The sequence below is a fragment of the Ranitomeya imitator genome, chromosome 6, assembly GCF_032444005.1.
Source record: "Ranitomeya imitator isolate aRanImi1 chromosome 6, aRanImi1.pri, whole genome shotgun sequence".
In the NCBI taxonomy this organism is placed as follows: domain Eukaryota; kingdom Metazoa; phylum Chordata; class Amphibia; order Anura; family Dendrobatidae; genus Ranitomeya; species Ranitomeya imitator.
Window position 1 is genome coordinate 4,160,391 of NC_091287.1, and position 16,799 is coordinate 4,177,189.

General features: G+C 45.9%; 1 protein-coding gene across 1 annotated transcript in view; it reads right to left on the bottom strand.

The window, feature by feature from the left end:
- Window positions 1–16,799, bottom strand: part of LOC138642333 (SCO-spondin-like) — a 410,056-nt gene that overhangs the window by 126,408 nt on the left and 266,849 nt on the right. Inside the window, exon 67 of the mRNA XM_069730432.1 lies at window positions 14,739–14,909. Coding sequence (XP_069586533.1) covers window positions 14,739–14,909 — 171 coding nt within the window. The remainder of the gene's footprint in view (window positions 1–14,738; window positions 14,910–16,799) is intronic.

Here is a 16,799-nt window from a genome sequence, read left to right on the forward strand (position 1 = left end):
TCTACCCAAAGATTTCATCCATTATAAGTTCATGCTAAAGACATACAATTCTGCCCTTCACCTCTCCAAACAAACCTATTTCAACACCCTCATCACCTCACTGTCCAATAACCCTAAACGTCTCTTTGACACTTTTCATTCCCTACTCAACCCAAGAGAGCAGGCCCCAACCACGGATCTCCGCGCTGACGATCCGGCCAATTACTTCAAAGAAAAAATTGACCACATTCGACAGGAAATCATCTCCCAATCTCTTCATACCATGCACTGTCCTCCCTCCCCCACTGCATCTAGTTCACTCTCTGACTCTGAACCAGTTACAGAAGAAGAAGTAATCAGGCTCCTTGCATCTTCTCGCCCAACCACTTGCACCAGTGACCCCATTCCATCACATCTCCTCCAGTCCCTTTCCCCGGCTGTCACCTCTCACCTAACAAAAATATTTAACCTTTCTCTCACTTCCGATATTTTTCCATCCTCATTTAAGCATGCCATCATACATCCATTACTTAAAAAACCATCCCTCGATCAAAACTGTGCCGCTAACTATAGACCTGTCTCTAATCTTCCCTTCATCTCTAAACTTCTCGAACGCCTGGTCCACTCCCGTCTTACCCGCTATCTCTCAGATAACTCTCTTCTCGACCCTCTTCAATCTGGTTTCCGCTCTTTACACTCTACTGAAACTGCCCTCACTAAAGTCTCTAATGACCTACTAACAGCTAAATCTAATGGTCACTACTCCATGCTAATTCTCCTGGATCTCTCTGCAGCATTCGATACTGTGGATCATCAGCTCCTCCTCACTATGCTCCGCTCCATCGGCCTCAAGGACAGCGTTCTCTCTTGGTTCTCCTTCTATCTCTCTGACCGATCCTTCACTGTATCTTTTGCTGGTTCCTCCTCCTCTCACCTTCCCCTTACTGTTGGGGTTCCTCCAGGATCAGTCCTAGGCCCCCTACTCTTCTCGTTGTATACTGCCCCTATTGGACAAACAATCAGTAGATTTGGTTTCCAGTACCATCTCTATGCTGACGACACCCAATTATACACTTCTGCTCCCGATATCACACCGACCTTTTTAGAAAACACCAGTGATTGTCTTACCGCTGTCTCTAACATCATGTTCTCCCTCTATCTGAAACTAAACCTGTCAAAAACTGAACTCCTCGTGTTCTCTCCCTCTACTAACCTACCTTTGCCTGACATTGCCATCTCCGTGTGCGGTTCCACCATTACTCCAAAGCAACATGCCCGCTGCCTTGGGGTCATACTTGATTCCGAGCTTTCATTCACCCCCCCCACATCCGATCATTGGCTCGCTCTTCTTATCTGCATCTCAAAGACATTTCTAGAATTCGCCCTTTTCTTTCTTTTGACTCTGCAAAAACTCTTACTGTTTCACTTATTCATTCTCGTCTGGACTATTGTAACTCTCTACTAATCGGCCTCCCTCTTACCAAACTCTCCCCGCTCCAATCTGTCCTGAATGCTGCAGCCAGGATCATATTCCTCACCAACCGTTACACCGATGCCTCTACCCTGTGCCAGTCATTACACTGGCTACCCATCCACTCCAGAATCCAGTACAAAACTATTACCCTCATCCACAAAGCCCTCCATGGCTCAGCACCACCCTATATCTCCTCTATGGTCTCGGTCTACCATCCTACCCGTACCCTCCGCTCCGCTAATGACCTCAGGTTAGCATCCTCAATGATAAGAACCTCCCATTCCCGTCTCCAAGACTTTACACGTCCTGCGCCGATTCTTTGGAATGCACTACCTAGGTTAATATGATTAATCCCCAATCCCCACAGTTTTAAGCGTGCCCTAAAAACTCATTTGTTCAGACTGGCCTACCGCCTCAATGCATTAACCTAACGATCCCTGTGTGGCCCATTCAAAAAAAACATAATCAGGTTCCTCGCATCATGTTCTCATACACTTTATGCAGTTAATAGCCCTCTGTGTCTGTACTGCTACATACTTAGGCAGTTAACTGGTTCATGCAGCTTTACATGAACACCTGAGCCTTACACTATGGCTGGTCCGAATAACTAAAGCAATTGTTACCATCCACCTCTCGTGTCTCCCCTTTTCCTCATAGTTTGTAGCTTGCGAGCAGCAGGGCCCTCATTCCTCCTGGTATCTATTTTGATCTGTGATTTCTGTTATGCTGTAATGTCTATTGTCTGTACAAGTCCCCTCTATAATTTGTATAGCGCTGCGGAATATGTTGGCGCTATATAAATAAAATTATTATTATTATTAGCAAGTGATTCCTTGATATTCTGGTGGCTCTTGTGATCTGGTTTTCAATTGTTCTTGGATGGAAGCCCTGATTCAAAAAGGTCTTTTTGAGGCGACAAAAGTGTTCATCCCTATCTATGGGGTTGGAACATATACGATTGTATCTGATGGCTTGGCTGTAGACAATAGGGTTTTATATGTGTTTTGGATGGAAACTGTCCCTTTTAAGGTATGTTGGACGGTCGATTGGCTTCTGATACAGGGATGTCTCTATTTTATTGTTCTGCAACTTAATGATGGTGTCCAAAAAGTTAATTTCAGTGCAGGAGTAGTTGAGTGTCAATTTGATGGTGGGATGAAAGTGATTAAACTGTTCATGGAACGTCTTTAGCTGTGGCTCAGACTCCGTCCAGATGATTAAAAGGTCATCAATGTAGCGGTAGTACGCCAGAGGCCTGATGGGACATGAGGACAGAAAGTCACTTTCAAGCTTGGCTGTGAAAAGATTTGCATACTGTGGGGCCATTTTACTTCCCATTGCTGTGCCAGTCTCCTGTAGATAGATCTTCTTGTCAAATTCAAAGTAATTGCGGGTGAGGATGAATTGTATAAGTTTCACCACAGAATCCGCATCTGTCCCTATGTTGTCCAGGAAGATTTTGCAGGCATTTATCATGATAATGCAAAAAACATAGCTGAGGGATTTTTGCACATCTGACCATGGCCCTGAAAGCACATGGCAGCTGTGAACTCCCTCTCTCTCCCCCCCTGAATACAACAAACCAGCCCTATGGCAGACACTGGGTAACTTGAAGCCAGTGTGTGAGCAGGGTGTGGCTTTAAACTGCAGGTGACCAATCCTGCAAAGCCACCTGTTGTCCCTCCCTTCTCAGTCTAGAATTTCTTTTGTCTCCAGGGTCTAAGAACATAAATATCTCTGACCTCAGTGAATATCATTAACCAGCCCTTTAGTGATGTCCTGAGGCTGCAGTTTATAAGTCTCTACACTTAACCCAACCTTCAGTCTTGCCTGAGGAGCTGTACTATGCACTGGAACATCTGGGCTCTGCCTGCCAGCATGGTTTTGCCTGCAATGATCTGAGAACATGTGAGAACATGTGGGTTTTACCTTTCTTCTTTATTCCATGTTATTTTATAATTGCTTTGTACATATTTCAGTTGTCTCTTATTGTAACAACTTTATATACCTTTTTATAAACACTGCCTGTTCTTTTATGGGGTAAAATATCTAAAATACTAGTTTCGTTCTCCTGCTCTAAAACGTACCCTAAGTTTTTGGAAGGGAATTACGCTACTGTTTTGGGTTAGCGACGGCGGCGTTGATAATTATTGTTCCTGCCTGAGTGGGAGTAGTTATATCGCCTCACTGCAGCGTGCCCAATAGCCAGTACATAGCAGGCAGCCTTTCTGGCGACTAATTACCCTAGGTGCAGTACCTAATCTGACCTGTGGGTAAGTGGGGTGCCAGAGAGCTGCAAGTTTTCAAGCGGAACTGTAAAGCAGGATATACATAAATCCCTGCAGTTCGTGTTATATTGTAGGAGCAGTGGGATAACTAAAATAAGCCCCTGCGGTAAACTAAGAGGTCAATAGCCTTGTGTGTGTGTTTTCATCACAGTGTAGCAGTGGGGGGATAACTAAGATAAGTCCCCCTGCACATGTGATAGCCATCTGTTGGCCTAAAGTCACCCCGATCCGTGACGTAGCGGTGACAGTCACGCTGTGAATCGTGACAGTATTCAATCCATCCTGGTGTGGGATATTGGAGTACAAAGATTCCACATCCATGGTTGCCAGGATGGTTCCTTCTGGTAGAGGACCTATTGCTGATAGTTTATTCAATAGGTCAGTTGTGTCCTGAATTAAGCTGGGTGCATCCTTTACCAAGTGTTAGGTGTCGAGTTCCCGCCTCTGCACAGGGGGAATCTCGAACCATCTCCGCTGCGGTCTCCCATTCCTCTCCAGCCGCAGTGGTGCTAAAACTATAAAAGGTTCGCATGGCCATGCGCTAGTATCAAACCTATGTTATGGGCTCAGCGCCAGTGTGGTCATGGTTGTATGTGGTCAGGGTTTGGCTGAAATAAGCCCCTAGAATACGGCACCTCCGGTGAGTAGTTTTGTGTATGTGGATTCAGGGCTGGCGTATAGCCATTAGAATTCCGGCTCCACCGGAGAGGAGTTGCTTGTGTGCTATTCTGACTGCATGACCACTGTTGGCTCTATTAGGTAGCTGTGATCTCCTGTGTGGTTAACAGGGCACGGTGTTCTCTTTTCATAGTAAATCTGTGAACTAACAGAGTTCGCTTATACCGCCATATAGTACCGCCTGTTACTAACAGCAGGTTTCTCTCCTGCACGGTGGACCCCGGGTGGAGAACGCACCTACTGTCTCATATATATATATATATATATATATATATATATATATATATATTCGGTGCCTAACCCTAACAGAACACTTGCGCCAGGGTCTGGCTAGTAAATGGCGGACAAACAGCAATCCTTGTGGTACATCCAGCAGCTGGAGGGTAGGTTGGCGGCTCTCGAGCGCACAACCTCAGCTGTGGATGTTACCGCAGTTGCTGTTCTGGCTGCTAGTGTGGCTGCAGCAACCTTGTCCACTGCCACCCCTGTTCCGACTCTATCTCGCCTCCCGCTACCAGAAAAATTTTCTGGTGATAGTAAATCTTGTAGGGGTTTTGTGAGTCAGTGCTCTATTCACCTCGAGCTCCTGGCCGCACGTTTCCCCACAGAGCGGGCAAAGGTGGGATTTATTGTGTCTCTCCTGTCGGACAGGGCGTTGGAATGGGCTACGCCGCGGTGGGAGCGTGGCGATCATGTGGTGCAGAGTGCTCCCCTGTTCCTGAGCACTCTGAAACAGGTCTTTTTAGGGCCTCGAGTCACCCATGATACGGCGCTCCAACCGTTGGCATTGACTCAGGGCTCGTCCTCGGTCAGCCATTTTGATGTCCACTTCTGCACCCTAGCATCTGAGCTGGAGTGGTCGGATAAAGCCCTTATACCTATATTTTGGAGGGGACTGGCTGACCACGTGAAGGACGGTCTGGCCTCTAGGGAGATTCCTGCCACACTGGAGGAGTTAATAGCTGTGTCTACTCGTATTGACCTCTGTTTTCATGAACGGAGGTTAGAGCGGGTCCAGTGTAGGCAGAGGTTTCGGCTGGCTCCCACCTTTGCTAAACCTTTGGAATCCCCGGTCCTGGTCTCTGAGTCACATGAGGCCATGGAAGTGTCACGAGCGGGATCTAAGTCCCGGACCGCTCGTGTATTCAAGGTCTGCCATGTTTGCCAGCAGTCAGGACATCTTGCCACCAGATGTTCCCAGCGGTCGAGGAAACGTCAGCGTCTAGTTGTAGTAGGTGGAGGTACACTAGACACGGCGACGTTTGCCTCCAAATTGTCCTTTGAGGGGACAATTACAATAGGCTCATTCACTCTCTCGGTAGGGCTCTGCGTGGATTCTGGAGCAGAGGGCAATTTTATGTCTTCTGCCTTCGCCCAACGTCACGCAATACCCCTGGTAATGCTAGCTCAACCTGTAACGGTACGAGTGGTGAATGAGTCGACACTGCCCTCACAGATAACACACCAGACCATCCCTTTCACTCTATCCATGTCGCCATCTCATCAGGAGATAATATCTCTGCTCGTCATTCCTGAGGGAATTGATGAGGTCCTGTTAGGAATACCTTGGCTACGGTACCACTCTCCTCATATCAAGTGGTCCATAGGCAGAACTTTGGGATGGGGTGAATCTTGTGGGGGTAGATGTCAGAGGGAAAGCGTTCAGGTTGCTATTACTGAGGTACCCACAGATCTATCCTCTCTCCCCAAGCAATATTGGCCCTATGCTGACGTGTTCTCCAAAAGGGCTGCGGAGATCCTTCCGCCTCACCGCCCCTATGACTGTCCTATTGACCTCTTGCCTGGTGCTGAGCCTCCCCAGGGTCGAGTTTATCCGCTATCTCTCCCGGAGATGGAGGCAATGTCACAGTACATCCAGGAAAATCTGGCAAGAGGATTCATTAGGAAGTCAGTGTCACCTGCAGGGGCAGGGTTCTTCTTCGTGCAGAAGAAGAACAGGGAACTACGTCCATGCATAGACTACAGGGGTCTTAACGCCATCACCGTTAAGAATAAGTATCCCCTGGCCCTGATATCTGAGCTTTTTGATAGGCTTCGGGGAGCAAGGGTATTTACTAAATTAGATCTGCGGGGTGCTTACAACCTGATTCGCATCCGTGAGGGGGACGAATGGAAGACGGCTTTTAACACCAGGGATGGGCACTATGAATATCTAGTGATGCCCTTTAGGCTGTGTAATGCCCCAGCTGTTTTCCAAGACTTTGTAAATGATATATTTCGGGATATGCTCTCCACCTCGGCCGTAGTCTATCTGGATGATATTCTCATCTACTCTCCAGATATTGACTCCCACTGGAGAGATGTTTGCAGAGTGTTCGACCTCTTACGAACAAATTCCCTCCACGCCAAGTTGGAGAAATGTGTGTTTGAGCAGGAGTCTTTACCTTTCCTGGGCTATATCATCTCCGCCCAGGGATTGGCTATGGATCCTGCCAAACTACAGGCTGCGATGGACTGGCAAGAACCCCATTCTCTTAAAGTGGTGCAGCGCTTTATGGGGTTCATTAACTATTATTGCCAGTTCATCCCTCATTTCTCAACTTTGGTAGCTCCCTTGGTAGCCCTCACCAAGAAGGGAGCAAATCCCAAATTGTGGTCTGAGGAGGTCTCCAAGGCCTTCACTTCTATTAAATCTCATTTTGCTAGCGCTCCCATCCTACATCGCCCCGATGTAGATAAGCCATTTATAATGGAGGTGGATGCCTCATCCGTTGGTGCTGGAGCAGTCCTCTTCCAAAAGGATGCTCAAGGTCAGAAGCATCCTGGCTTCTTCTTTTCCAAGACCTTCACACCAGTGGAGAGGAATTATTCCATCGTGGACAGGGAGTTGCTGGCAATGAAGTTGGCCTTCTCAGAGTGGAGACATCTTTTGGAAGGGGCTCGCTTTCCCTTCCAAGTATTCACAGACCACAAGAATTTGGTCTATTTACAGACAGCCCAGCGGTTAAATTCTCGCCAGGCCAGATGGTCCTTGTTCTTCTCCTGGTTCCATTTCACCCTCCATTTTCTTTCCGGGGAGAAGAACATTCGTGCCGACACTTTCTCTCGCTCTGTTGTATCATCTGAGGAGGAGGAAGAGGAGCCTCGGCTTATTGTCCCTTCTGAGAGCCTGAGAACTGTGGCCCCGGTTTCGCAAGAGTCTGTGCCTCCGTGCAAGACTTTTGTACCATTAAGTTTGCATCCAGAGGTTCTCTCTTGGGCTCACTCGTCCAGGTTGCATGGACATTTCATATCATCCCGAGACGAATGGGTTGGTAGAGTGGGCCATCCAGACCCTGGTCACATATCTACGATATTTGTTTCTGCCAGGCAGGATGACTGGGCATCTTTGCTACCGTGGGTGGAGTTTGCGCTTAGCAACGCCGTAGCCAACTCCACCGGTCAGACTCCTTTCCTCCTTAATTACGGCCAGCATCCGCGGGTTTCTGTGCCTATGCCTGTGTCTTCCGCCGACTTCAGGGTGGCAGACTGGGCTGACATTTGGGACCGCACTCAGGATGCCATCCGGGCCTCCAAGGAGAGAATAAGGTCCTCCACCGATGCACATCGGCGCCCCGCTCCGACCTTTGCTCCTGGCGACTTAGTGTGGCTCTCTGCCCGTAACATCAGGCTGCGAGTTGAGTCCACTAAGTTTGCACTTTGCTACTTGGGTCCCTTCAAGGTCCTCAAACAGGTTAACCCTGTGGTCTACCGTCTGGGCCTTCGTCTACGCCTAGGTATCACCGACACCTTTCATGTGTCCCTCTTAAAGCCCGTATACATGTCCCGGTTTTCCGAGTCATCTGCCAGGACATCGGGTTCATCTACGGATGATTAGGTGAACGCTATTTTGGGGTGCAAGGTGGTATGTGGCAAAAATTTTTATTTGGTGGACTGGAAGGGTTATGGCCCAGAGCACGAGTCCTGGGAGCCTGTTGAGCACATTCGAGCTCTGCAGCTCATTGCTGCCTTCGAGCATAGCGAGGTCCAGGGAAGGGGGGACCCTAGGAGGGGGGGTAATGTTAGGTGTCGAGTTCCCACTTCTGCACAGGGGGAATCTCGAACCATCTCAGCTGCGGTCTCCCATTCCTCTCCAGCCGCAGTGGAGCCTGCTCAGCGGAGACATCGGTCCCAGCATCAGACTCGGGCTGATACTGGGGGACTGGTTACTACTGTTCTTCCAGGCTCTGCCTTTGTAGCCAGCGCTGATCAGCAGCGAGCAGATCTTTCTGGGACTAAGTCCTGCTTTTCCCATACTGGGCATGCCCAGGGGACGACCTCCCATTGGAGGTCGGGGGTCACATGCGCAGGTCCTGAAGCAGTTCCTGTTGGACCACTAGGAAGGTCCTTGAGTGCTAAAACTATAAAAGGTTCGCATGGCCGCACGGCCATGCGCTAGTATCAAACCTATGTTATGGGCTCAACGCCAGTGTGGTCATGGTTGTATGTGGTCAGGGTTTGGCTGAAATAAGCCCCTAGAATACGGCACCTCCGGTGAGGAGTTTTGTGTATGTGGATTCAGGGCTGGCGTATTGCCATTAGAATTCCGGCTCCACCGGAGAGGAGTTGCTTGTGTTCTATTCTGACTGCATGACCACTGTTGGCTCTATTAGGTAGCTGTGATCTCCTGTGTGGTTAACAGGGCACGGAGTTCTCTTTTCGTAGTGAATCTGTGAACTAACAGAGTTCGCTTATACCGCCATATAGTACCGCCTGTTACTAGCAGCAGGTTTCTCTCCTGCACGGTGGAACGCGAACGCACCTACTGTCTCATATATATATATATTCGGTGTGTTCCGCCAACCCTAACACTAGGGGTTTAAGAATACTCTCTACCCATCCAGATACCTGCTCAGTAAGGGTGCCCACACATGAAATAATTGGTCTTCCTTGGTTTCCAGATTTGTGGATTTTGGGAAGCATGTAGAATGTCCCTGTTCTTGGACTTTCTGGTATCACGTCATTGGCTCTTATGGATTCGTCGGGCAGACAAGATACCAACTTGGTTAGTTCCTTGTAATAATCCACCATCATAGATACTAACAGGACACAAGCATCCAACATCAGTGCCCAGGAGAGAAAGGCCATACAGTCTCTGAAAAACCAACAAAGAAATCATCATCAAACCTGCTGACGAGGGAGGTGCAGTAGTCATGATGAACACATCAGACTATATGAAGGAAGCAAACAGACAACTTATGGACACACACTACTACAAAAAATTGGAGTCGGATCCTACACAGGATTGTTACAAGGAACTAAACAAGTTGGTATCTTGTCTGCCTGACGAATCCACAAGAAATCCACTTTGAATTTGACAACAAGATCTATCTGCAGGAGACTGGCACGGCAATGGGAAGTAAAATGGCCCCACAGTGCGCAAATCTTTTCATGGCAAAGCTTGAAAGTGACTTTCTGTCCTCATGTCATAGTAACATAGTAACATAGTTAGTAAGGCCGAAAAAAGACATTTGTCCATCCAGTTCAGCCTATATTCCATCATAATAAATCCCCAGATCTACGTCCTTCTACAGAACCTAATTGTATGATACAATATTGTTCTGCTCCAGGAAGACATCCAGGCCTCTCTTGAACCCCTCGACTGAGTTCGCCATCACCACCTCCTCAGGCAAGCAATTCCAGATTCTCACTGCCCTAACAGTAAAGAATCCTCTTCTATGTTGGTGGAAAAACCTTCTCTCCTCCAGACGCAAAGAATGCCCCCTTGTGCCCGTCACCTTCCTTGGTATAAACAGATCCTCAGCGAGATATTTGTATTGTCCCCTTATATACTTATACATGGTTATTAGATCGCCCCTCAGTCGTTTTTTTTCTAGACTAAATAATCCTAATTTCGCTAATCTATCTGGGTATTGTAGTTCTCCCATCCCCTTTATTAATTTTGTTGCCCTCCTTTGTACTCTCTCTAGTTCCATTATATCCTTCCTGAGCACCGGTGCCCAAAACTGGGATTTGTACAGAGGCAGTATAATGCTCTCATCATGTGTATCCAGACCTCTTTTAATGCACCCCATGATCCTGTTTGCCTTGGCAGCTGCTGCCTGGCACTGGCTGCTCCAGGTAAGTTTATCATTAACTAGGATCCCCAAGTCCTTCTCCCTGTCAGATTTACCCAGTGGTTTCCCGTTCAGTGTGTAATGGTGATATTGATTCCCTCTTCCCATGTGTATAACCTTACATTTATCATTGTTAAACCTCATCTGCCACCTTTCAGCCCAAGTTTCCAACTTATCCAGATCCATCTGTAGCAGAATACTATCTTCTCTTGTATTAACTGCTTTACATAGTTTTGTATCATCTGCAAATATTGATATTTTACTGTGTAAACCTTCTACCAGATCATTAATGAATATGTTGAAGAGAACAGGTCCCAATACCGACCCCTGCGGTACCCCACTGGTCACAGCGACCCAGTTAGAGACTATACCATTTATAACCACCCTCTGCTTTCTATCACTAAGCCAGTTACTAACCCATTTACACACATTTTCCCCCAGACCAAGCATTCTCATTTTGTGTACCAACCTCTTGTGCGGCACGGTATCAAACGCTTTGGAAAAATCGAGATATACCACGTCCAATGACTCACCGTGGTCCAGCCTATAGCTTACCTCTTCATAAAAACTGATTAGATTGGTTTGACAGGAGCAATTTCTCATAAACCCATGCTGATATGGAGTTAAACAGTTATTCTCATTGAGATAATCCAGAATAACATCCCTCAGAAACCCTTCAAATATTTTACCAACAATAGAGGTTAGACTTACTGGCCTATAATTTCCAGGGTCACTTTTAGAGCCCTTTTTGAATATTGGCACCACATTTGCTATGCGCCAATCCTGCGGAACAGACCCTGTCGCTATAGAGTCCCTAAAAATAAGAAATAATGGTTTATCTATTACATTACTTAGTTCCCTTAGTACTCGTGGGTGTATGCCATCCGGACCCGGAGATTTATCTATTTTAATCTTATTTAGCCGGTTTCGCACCTCTTCTTGGGTTAGATTGGTGACCCTTAATATAGGGTTTTCATTGTTTCTTGGGATTTCACCTAGCATTTCATTTTCCACCGTGAATACCGTGGAGAAGAAGGTGTTTAATATGTTAGCTTTTTCCTCGTCATCTACAACCATTCTTTCCTCACTATTTTTTAAGGGGCCTACATTTTCAGTTTTTATTCTTTTACTATTGATATAGTTGAAGAACAGTTTGGGATTAGTGTTACTCTCCTTAGCAATGTGCTTCTCTGTTTCCTTTTTGGCAGCTTTAATTAGTTTTTTAGATAAAGTATTTTTCTCCCTATAGTTTTTTAGAGCTTCAATGGTGCCATCCTGCTTTAGTAGTGCAAATGCTTTCTTTTTACTGTTAATTGCCTGTCTTACTTCTTTGTTTAGCCACATTGGGTTTTTCCTATTTCTAGTCCTTTTATTCCCACAAGGTATAAACCGCTTACACTGCCTATTTAGGATGTTCTTAAACATTTCCCATTTATTATCTGTATTCTCATTTCTGAGGATATTGTCCCAGTCTACCAGATTAAGGGCATCTCTAAGCTGGTCAAACTTTGCCTTCCTAAAGTTCAATGTTTTTGTGACTCCCTGACAAGTCCCCCTAGTGAAAGACAGGTGAAACTGCACAATATTGTGGTCGCTATTTCCTAAATGCCCAACCACCTGCAGATTTGTTATTCTGTCAGGTCTATTAGATAGTATTAGGTCTAAAAGTGCTGCTCCTCTGGTTGGATTCTGCACCAATTGTGAAAGATAATTTTTCTTGGTTATTAGCAGAAACCTGTTGCCTTTATGGGTTTCACAGGTTTCTGTTTCCCAGTTAATATCCGGGTAGTTAAAGTCCCCCATAACCAGGACCTCATTATGGGTTGCAGCTTCATCTATCTGCTTTAGAAGTAGACTTTCCATGGTTTCTGTTATATTTGGGGGTTTGTAACAGACCCCAATGAGAATTTTGTTACCATTTTTCCCTCCATGAATTTCGACCCATATGGACTCGACATCCTCATTTCCTTCGCTAATATCCTCCCTTAAAGTGGACTTTAGACAAGACTTTACATAGAGACAAACCCCTCCTCCTCTCCGATTTTTACGATCCTTTCTAAACAGACTGTAACCCTGTAAGTTAACTGCCCAGTCATAGCTTTCATCTAACCATGTCTCGGTTATTCCCACTATGTCAAAGTTACCTGTAGATATTTCTGCTTCTAGTTCTTCCATCTTGTTTGTCAGGCTTCTGGCGTTTGCGAGCATGCAGTTTAGAGGATTTTGTTTTGTTCCAATCTCCTCACTGTGGATTGTTTTAGAAATGTTCTTACCTCCCTTCTGAGTATGTTTTCCTGGGTCGTCTTTGTTCGAGTCTAATGTTTTTCTTCCCATCAGGCCTCTGGCGTACTACCGCTACATTGATGACATTTTAATCATCTGGACGGAGTCTGAGCCGCAGCTAAAGACGTTCCATGAACAGTTTAATCAATTTCATCCCACCATCAAATTGACACTCAACTACTCCTGCACTGAAATTAACTTTTTGGACACCATCATCAAGTTGCAGAACAATGAAATAGAAACATCCCTGTATCAAAAGCCAATCGACCGTCTGACAGTTTCCATCCAAAACACATAAAAAACTTCATTGTCTACAGCCAAGCCATCAGATACAATCGTATATGTTCCAACCCCATGGATCGAGATGAACACCTTGGTCGCCTCAGAAAGACCTTTTTGAATCAGGGCGACCATCCAAGAACAATTCAAACCAGATCACAAGAACCACCAGAATATCAAGGAATCACCTGCTACATTACAAAGCTAAAGAAGAAAATAACCGGGAGCTTCCAATAGTCACCTACAATCCAAATCTGGAGGGGCTAAGGGGAGCTGCACGGAAATTACAACCTTTACTGCAAAAAGAGGCGGACGCGCTGGGTCATTGGTGTGCTTGTGCCCCGGATCGCCTGTATTGTTTGAGATTCACTTTAAGGCGGTCATCCTATAATATGTATGGTGCTGTATGTACTTACTATGGCACTGAGGTAGGGCACATTAGGGCTCTAATTGTAATTAACCCCTTTTTGGTATGTGTTTTCTATGGTTAAATATCTTTTTGCCCATTAATGAGGTCATGTTATGTTCCTCATTTTTTTTCCCCAATGTCCTATACGCGTCCTTACTTTTGCAATGTTCCATACTGTATGTTAAAATCTATTACACATTTCTCACTTGCACTTTGGATTTTGGCCCAATTTTGGCTATTTTAATTAATAAAATTGTATTTTTCTACATACTTTTGGACCCTCTTTGTCATTTTGTTGTGTAGATTTTTGTGTACAAAAAGATTCCCGAATACAATCCTCCAGACCCCCCACTACTGTGTTTTAGACAGCCACCAATTCTAAGGAGCATCATTGTCAGAAGCTCCCTGTCCTTTCCTTGCAATCAGAAAAAATGTAAAACCCGTCCATTTATAATGACCACGGACAAGATAAAGATCACACCTCACATCAGGACTACAAGATCCCAGGTACTTTCAGCTGCGTCACTTCTAATGTGGTGTACAGAATTATTTGTACCAAATGTCCAACTGGGGGTCTGTATGTGGGGGAAACAGGGCAGAAACTGAGAACAAGAATGAATTCTCATCGCCACACAATAAGAGAAAAAAGAATGGATCTACCGGTGGCCAAACATTTTTGTCTCCCCAATCATAACATTATGGACATGAAATTACTTGTGTTAAAAGGTAACTTCAAATCTCAGAGAGCCAGAAGAGTCTGGGAATATAAGCTGATGACGACCTTTGACACTCTCAGTGCAGGAATGAATGTGTTGCATGGATTTATGTCTTTTTACATCAACTAAGGAACTAAGGAATTTGCCCCTCAGACTATGAGGGGTCATCACAACAGAACCAGACCCCAATCAGAGGACAATAAAACATTCCTTATCTAAGAAATGGTCCAATATTTATGGACATAACTGTTTATCACTCATGGTAATTCTGCTTCATGTCACCTGTCTGATCTATGTTTTTTTTTTCTGTGATATGTTGTGCATAAATATGTGATTCTCCAGAATTTCTGTTAGTCTTTGCCTGATGAAGAGACCTGAGTAGTCTCGAAAGCTGCAATTTGTTACCATCTTTTCAGTTAGGCATTAAAAGGTATCAATCACTGAGGACTCTCAATTCGAAATATTTTTCTATCTACTGGCTAACACGGTACCAAGATATATATCTTTCCTGTATCAGTGTGGTATAGGCAGATGATGGAGAAGCTCTGGTCTTACCTGGACATGGCTCCAGCTCGCAGGGCTCCACCTCGTTGCTCGGCCCTTCACAGTAATCTCCATCCCCGATGGGTGAAGGATTGTTGCAGATCCGGCTCCTCAGTCTCACCCCTTCCCCACACGTCTTTGTGCAGTCTGTCCAGCTGTTCCACACACTCCAGTTCCCAATTTCTGTAAAGTTATATAGTAAAGACCATCTCAAAGTAGAGGTGCGCACAGCTCAGATCTCTCACTAGGGGGCGCACTGCTCGGGTTTTTCCCTAGGTTGGGTCACAGCTCTTGTCTATCACTAGGGAGCGCACAGCTTGGGTCTCACTGGGGGACGCACAGCTCAGGTTTCACTACGGGATGCACAGCTCAGGTCTCACTAGGGGGCACACTGCTTGGGTCTTTCACTAGGTCGGAGCACGGCTCTTGTCTCTCACTATGGTGTGCATTACTCGGGTCTCACTAGGGGGCACACAGCTTGGGTCTCACTAGGGGGCACACTGCTTGGGTCTTTCACTAGGTCGGAGCACGGCTCTTGTCTCTCACTAGGGGGTGCACAGCTTGGGTCTCACAAGGGGGCACACTGCTTGGGTCTCACTAGGGGGCGCACAGCTTGGGTCTCACAAGGGGGCACACTGCTTGGGTCTTTCACTAGGTCGGAGCACGGCTCTTGTCTCTCACTAGGGGGTGCACAGCTTGGGTCTCACTAGGGGGCACTGTTGTGAATTCTGTGGCTGAATTCACTCCTGTGGTCACAAGTGGTACTGCAGCCTCTGAGCTTCCTTCCTCAGGTGTTCTGGTGAGCTCATTAGCTGCTTCGTTACTTAACTCCACCTGATGCTGCTATCCTTGCTCCTAGTCAATGTTCCAGTGTTGGATCTGAGCTTCTCCTGATTGTTCCTGTGACCTGCTGCTCTGTATAGCTAAGTGCTTTTTTGCTATTTTGTTGCCTTTTTTTCTGTCCAGCTTGTCTTTTGTTTTGCTGGAAGCTCTGAGACGCAAAGGGTGTACCGCCGTGCCGTTAGTCCGGCACGGTGGGTCTTTTTTGCCCCCTTTGCGTGGGTTTTGCTTTAGGGTTTTTTGTAGACTGCAAAGTTCGCTTAACTGTCCTCGCTCTGTCTAAGAATATCGGGCCCCACTTTGCTGAATCTATTTCATCCCTACGTTTTGTCTTTTCATCTTACTCACAGTCATTATATGTGGGGGGCTGCCTTTTCCTTTGGGGTATTTCTCTGGGGGCAAGTCAGGCCTATTTTTCTATCTTCAGGCTAGCTAGTTTCTTAGGCTGTGCCGAGTTGCATAGGTAGTGGTTAGGCGCAATCCACAGCCACTTTTAGTTGTGTTTAGGATAGGATCAGGTGTGCAGTCTACAGAGTTTCCACGTCTCAGAGCTCGTTCTTTTGTTTTTGGGTATTTGTCAGATCACTGTGTGCGCTCTGATCGCTAGGCACACTGTGTCTCTGGATTGCCTTCATTACACCTTTCATTAGCAGACATAACAGTACTAGGAGCCAACTAATGATTCTCAATAGAGGGAAAGAAAAAGTTCTGACATCATTTTTTTTTTTCTCTGCTCTGTGTTCACTTTTTTTTTTTTTTTCCCCTAGACATTTGGGTGTTTCTGGACACAGGTGTGGACATGGATTTTCAGGGTCTGTGCTCTTCAATGGATAATCTCGTTATAAATGTACAAAAGATTCAAGATACTATTGATCAGAAATCTATGTTAGAACCAAGAATTCCTATTCCTGATTTGTTTTTTGGAGATAGAACTAAGTTTCCAAGTTTCAAAAATAATTGTAAGCTATTTCTGGCCTTGAAACCTCATTCTTCTGGTAATCCTATTCAACAGGTTTTGATTATTATTTCTTTTTTGCGCGGCGACCCTCAAGACTGGGCATTTTCTCTTGCGCCAGGAGACCCTGCATTGAGTAGTGTCGATGCGTTTTTCCTGGCACTCGGATTACTGTACGATGAGCCTAATTCAGTGGATCAGGCTGAGAAAAATTTGCTGGCTTTGTGCCAGGGTCAGGATGATATAGAAGTATATTGTCAGAAATTTAGGAAATGGTC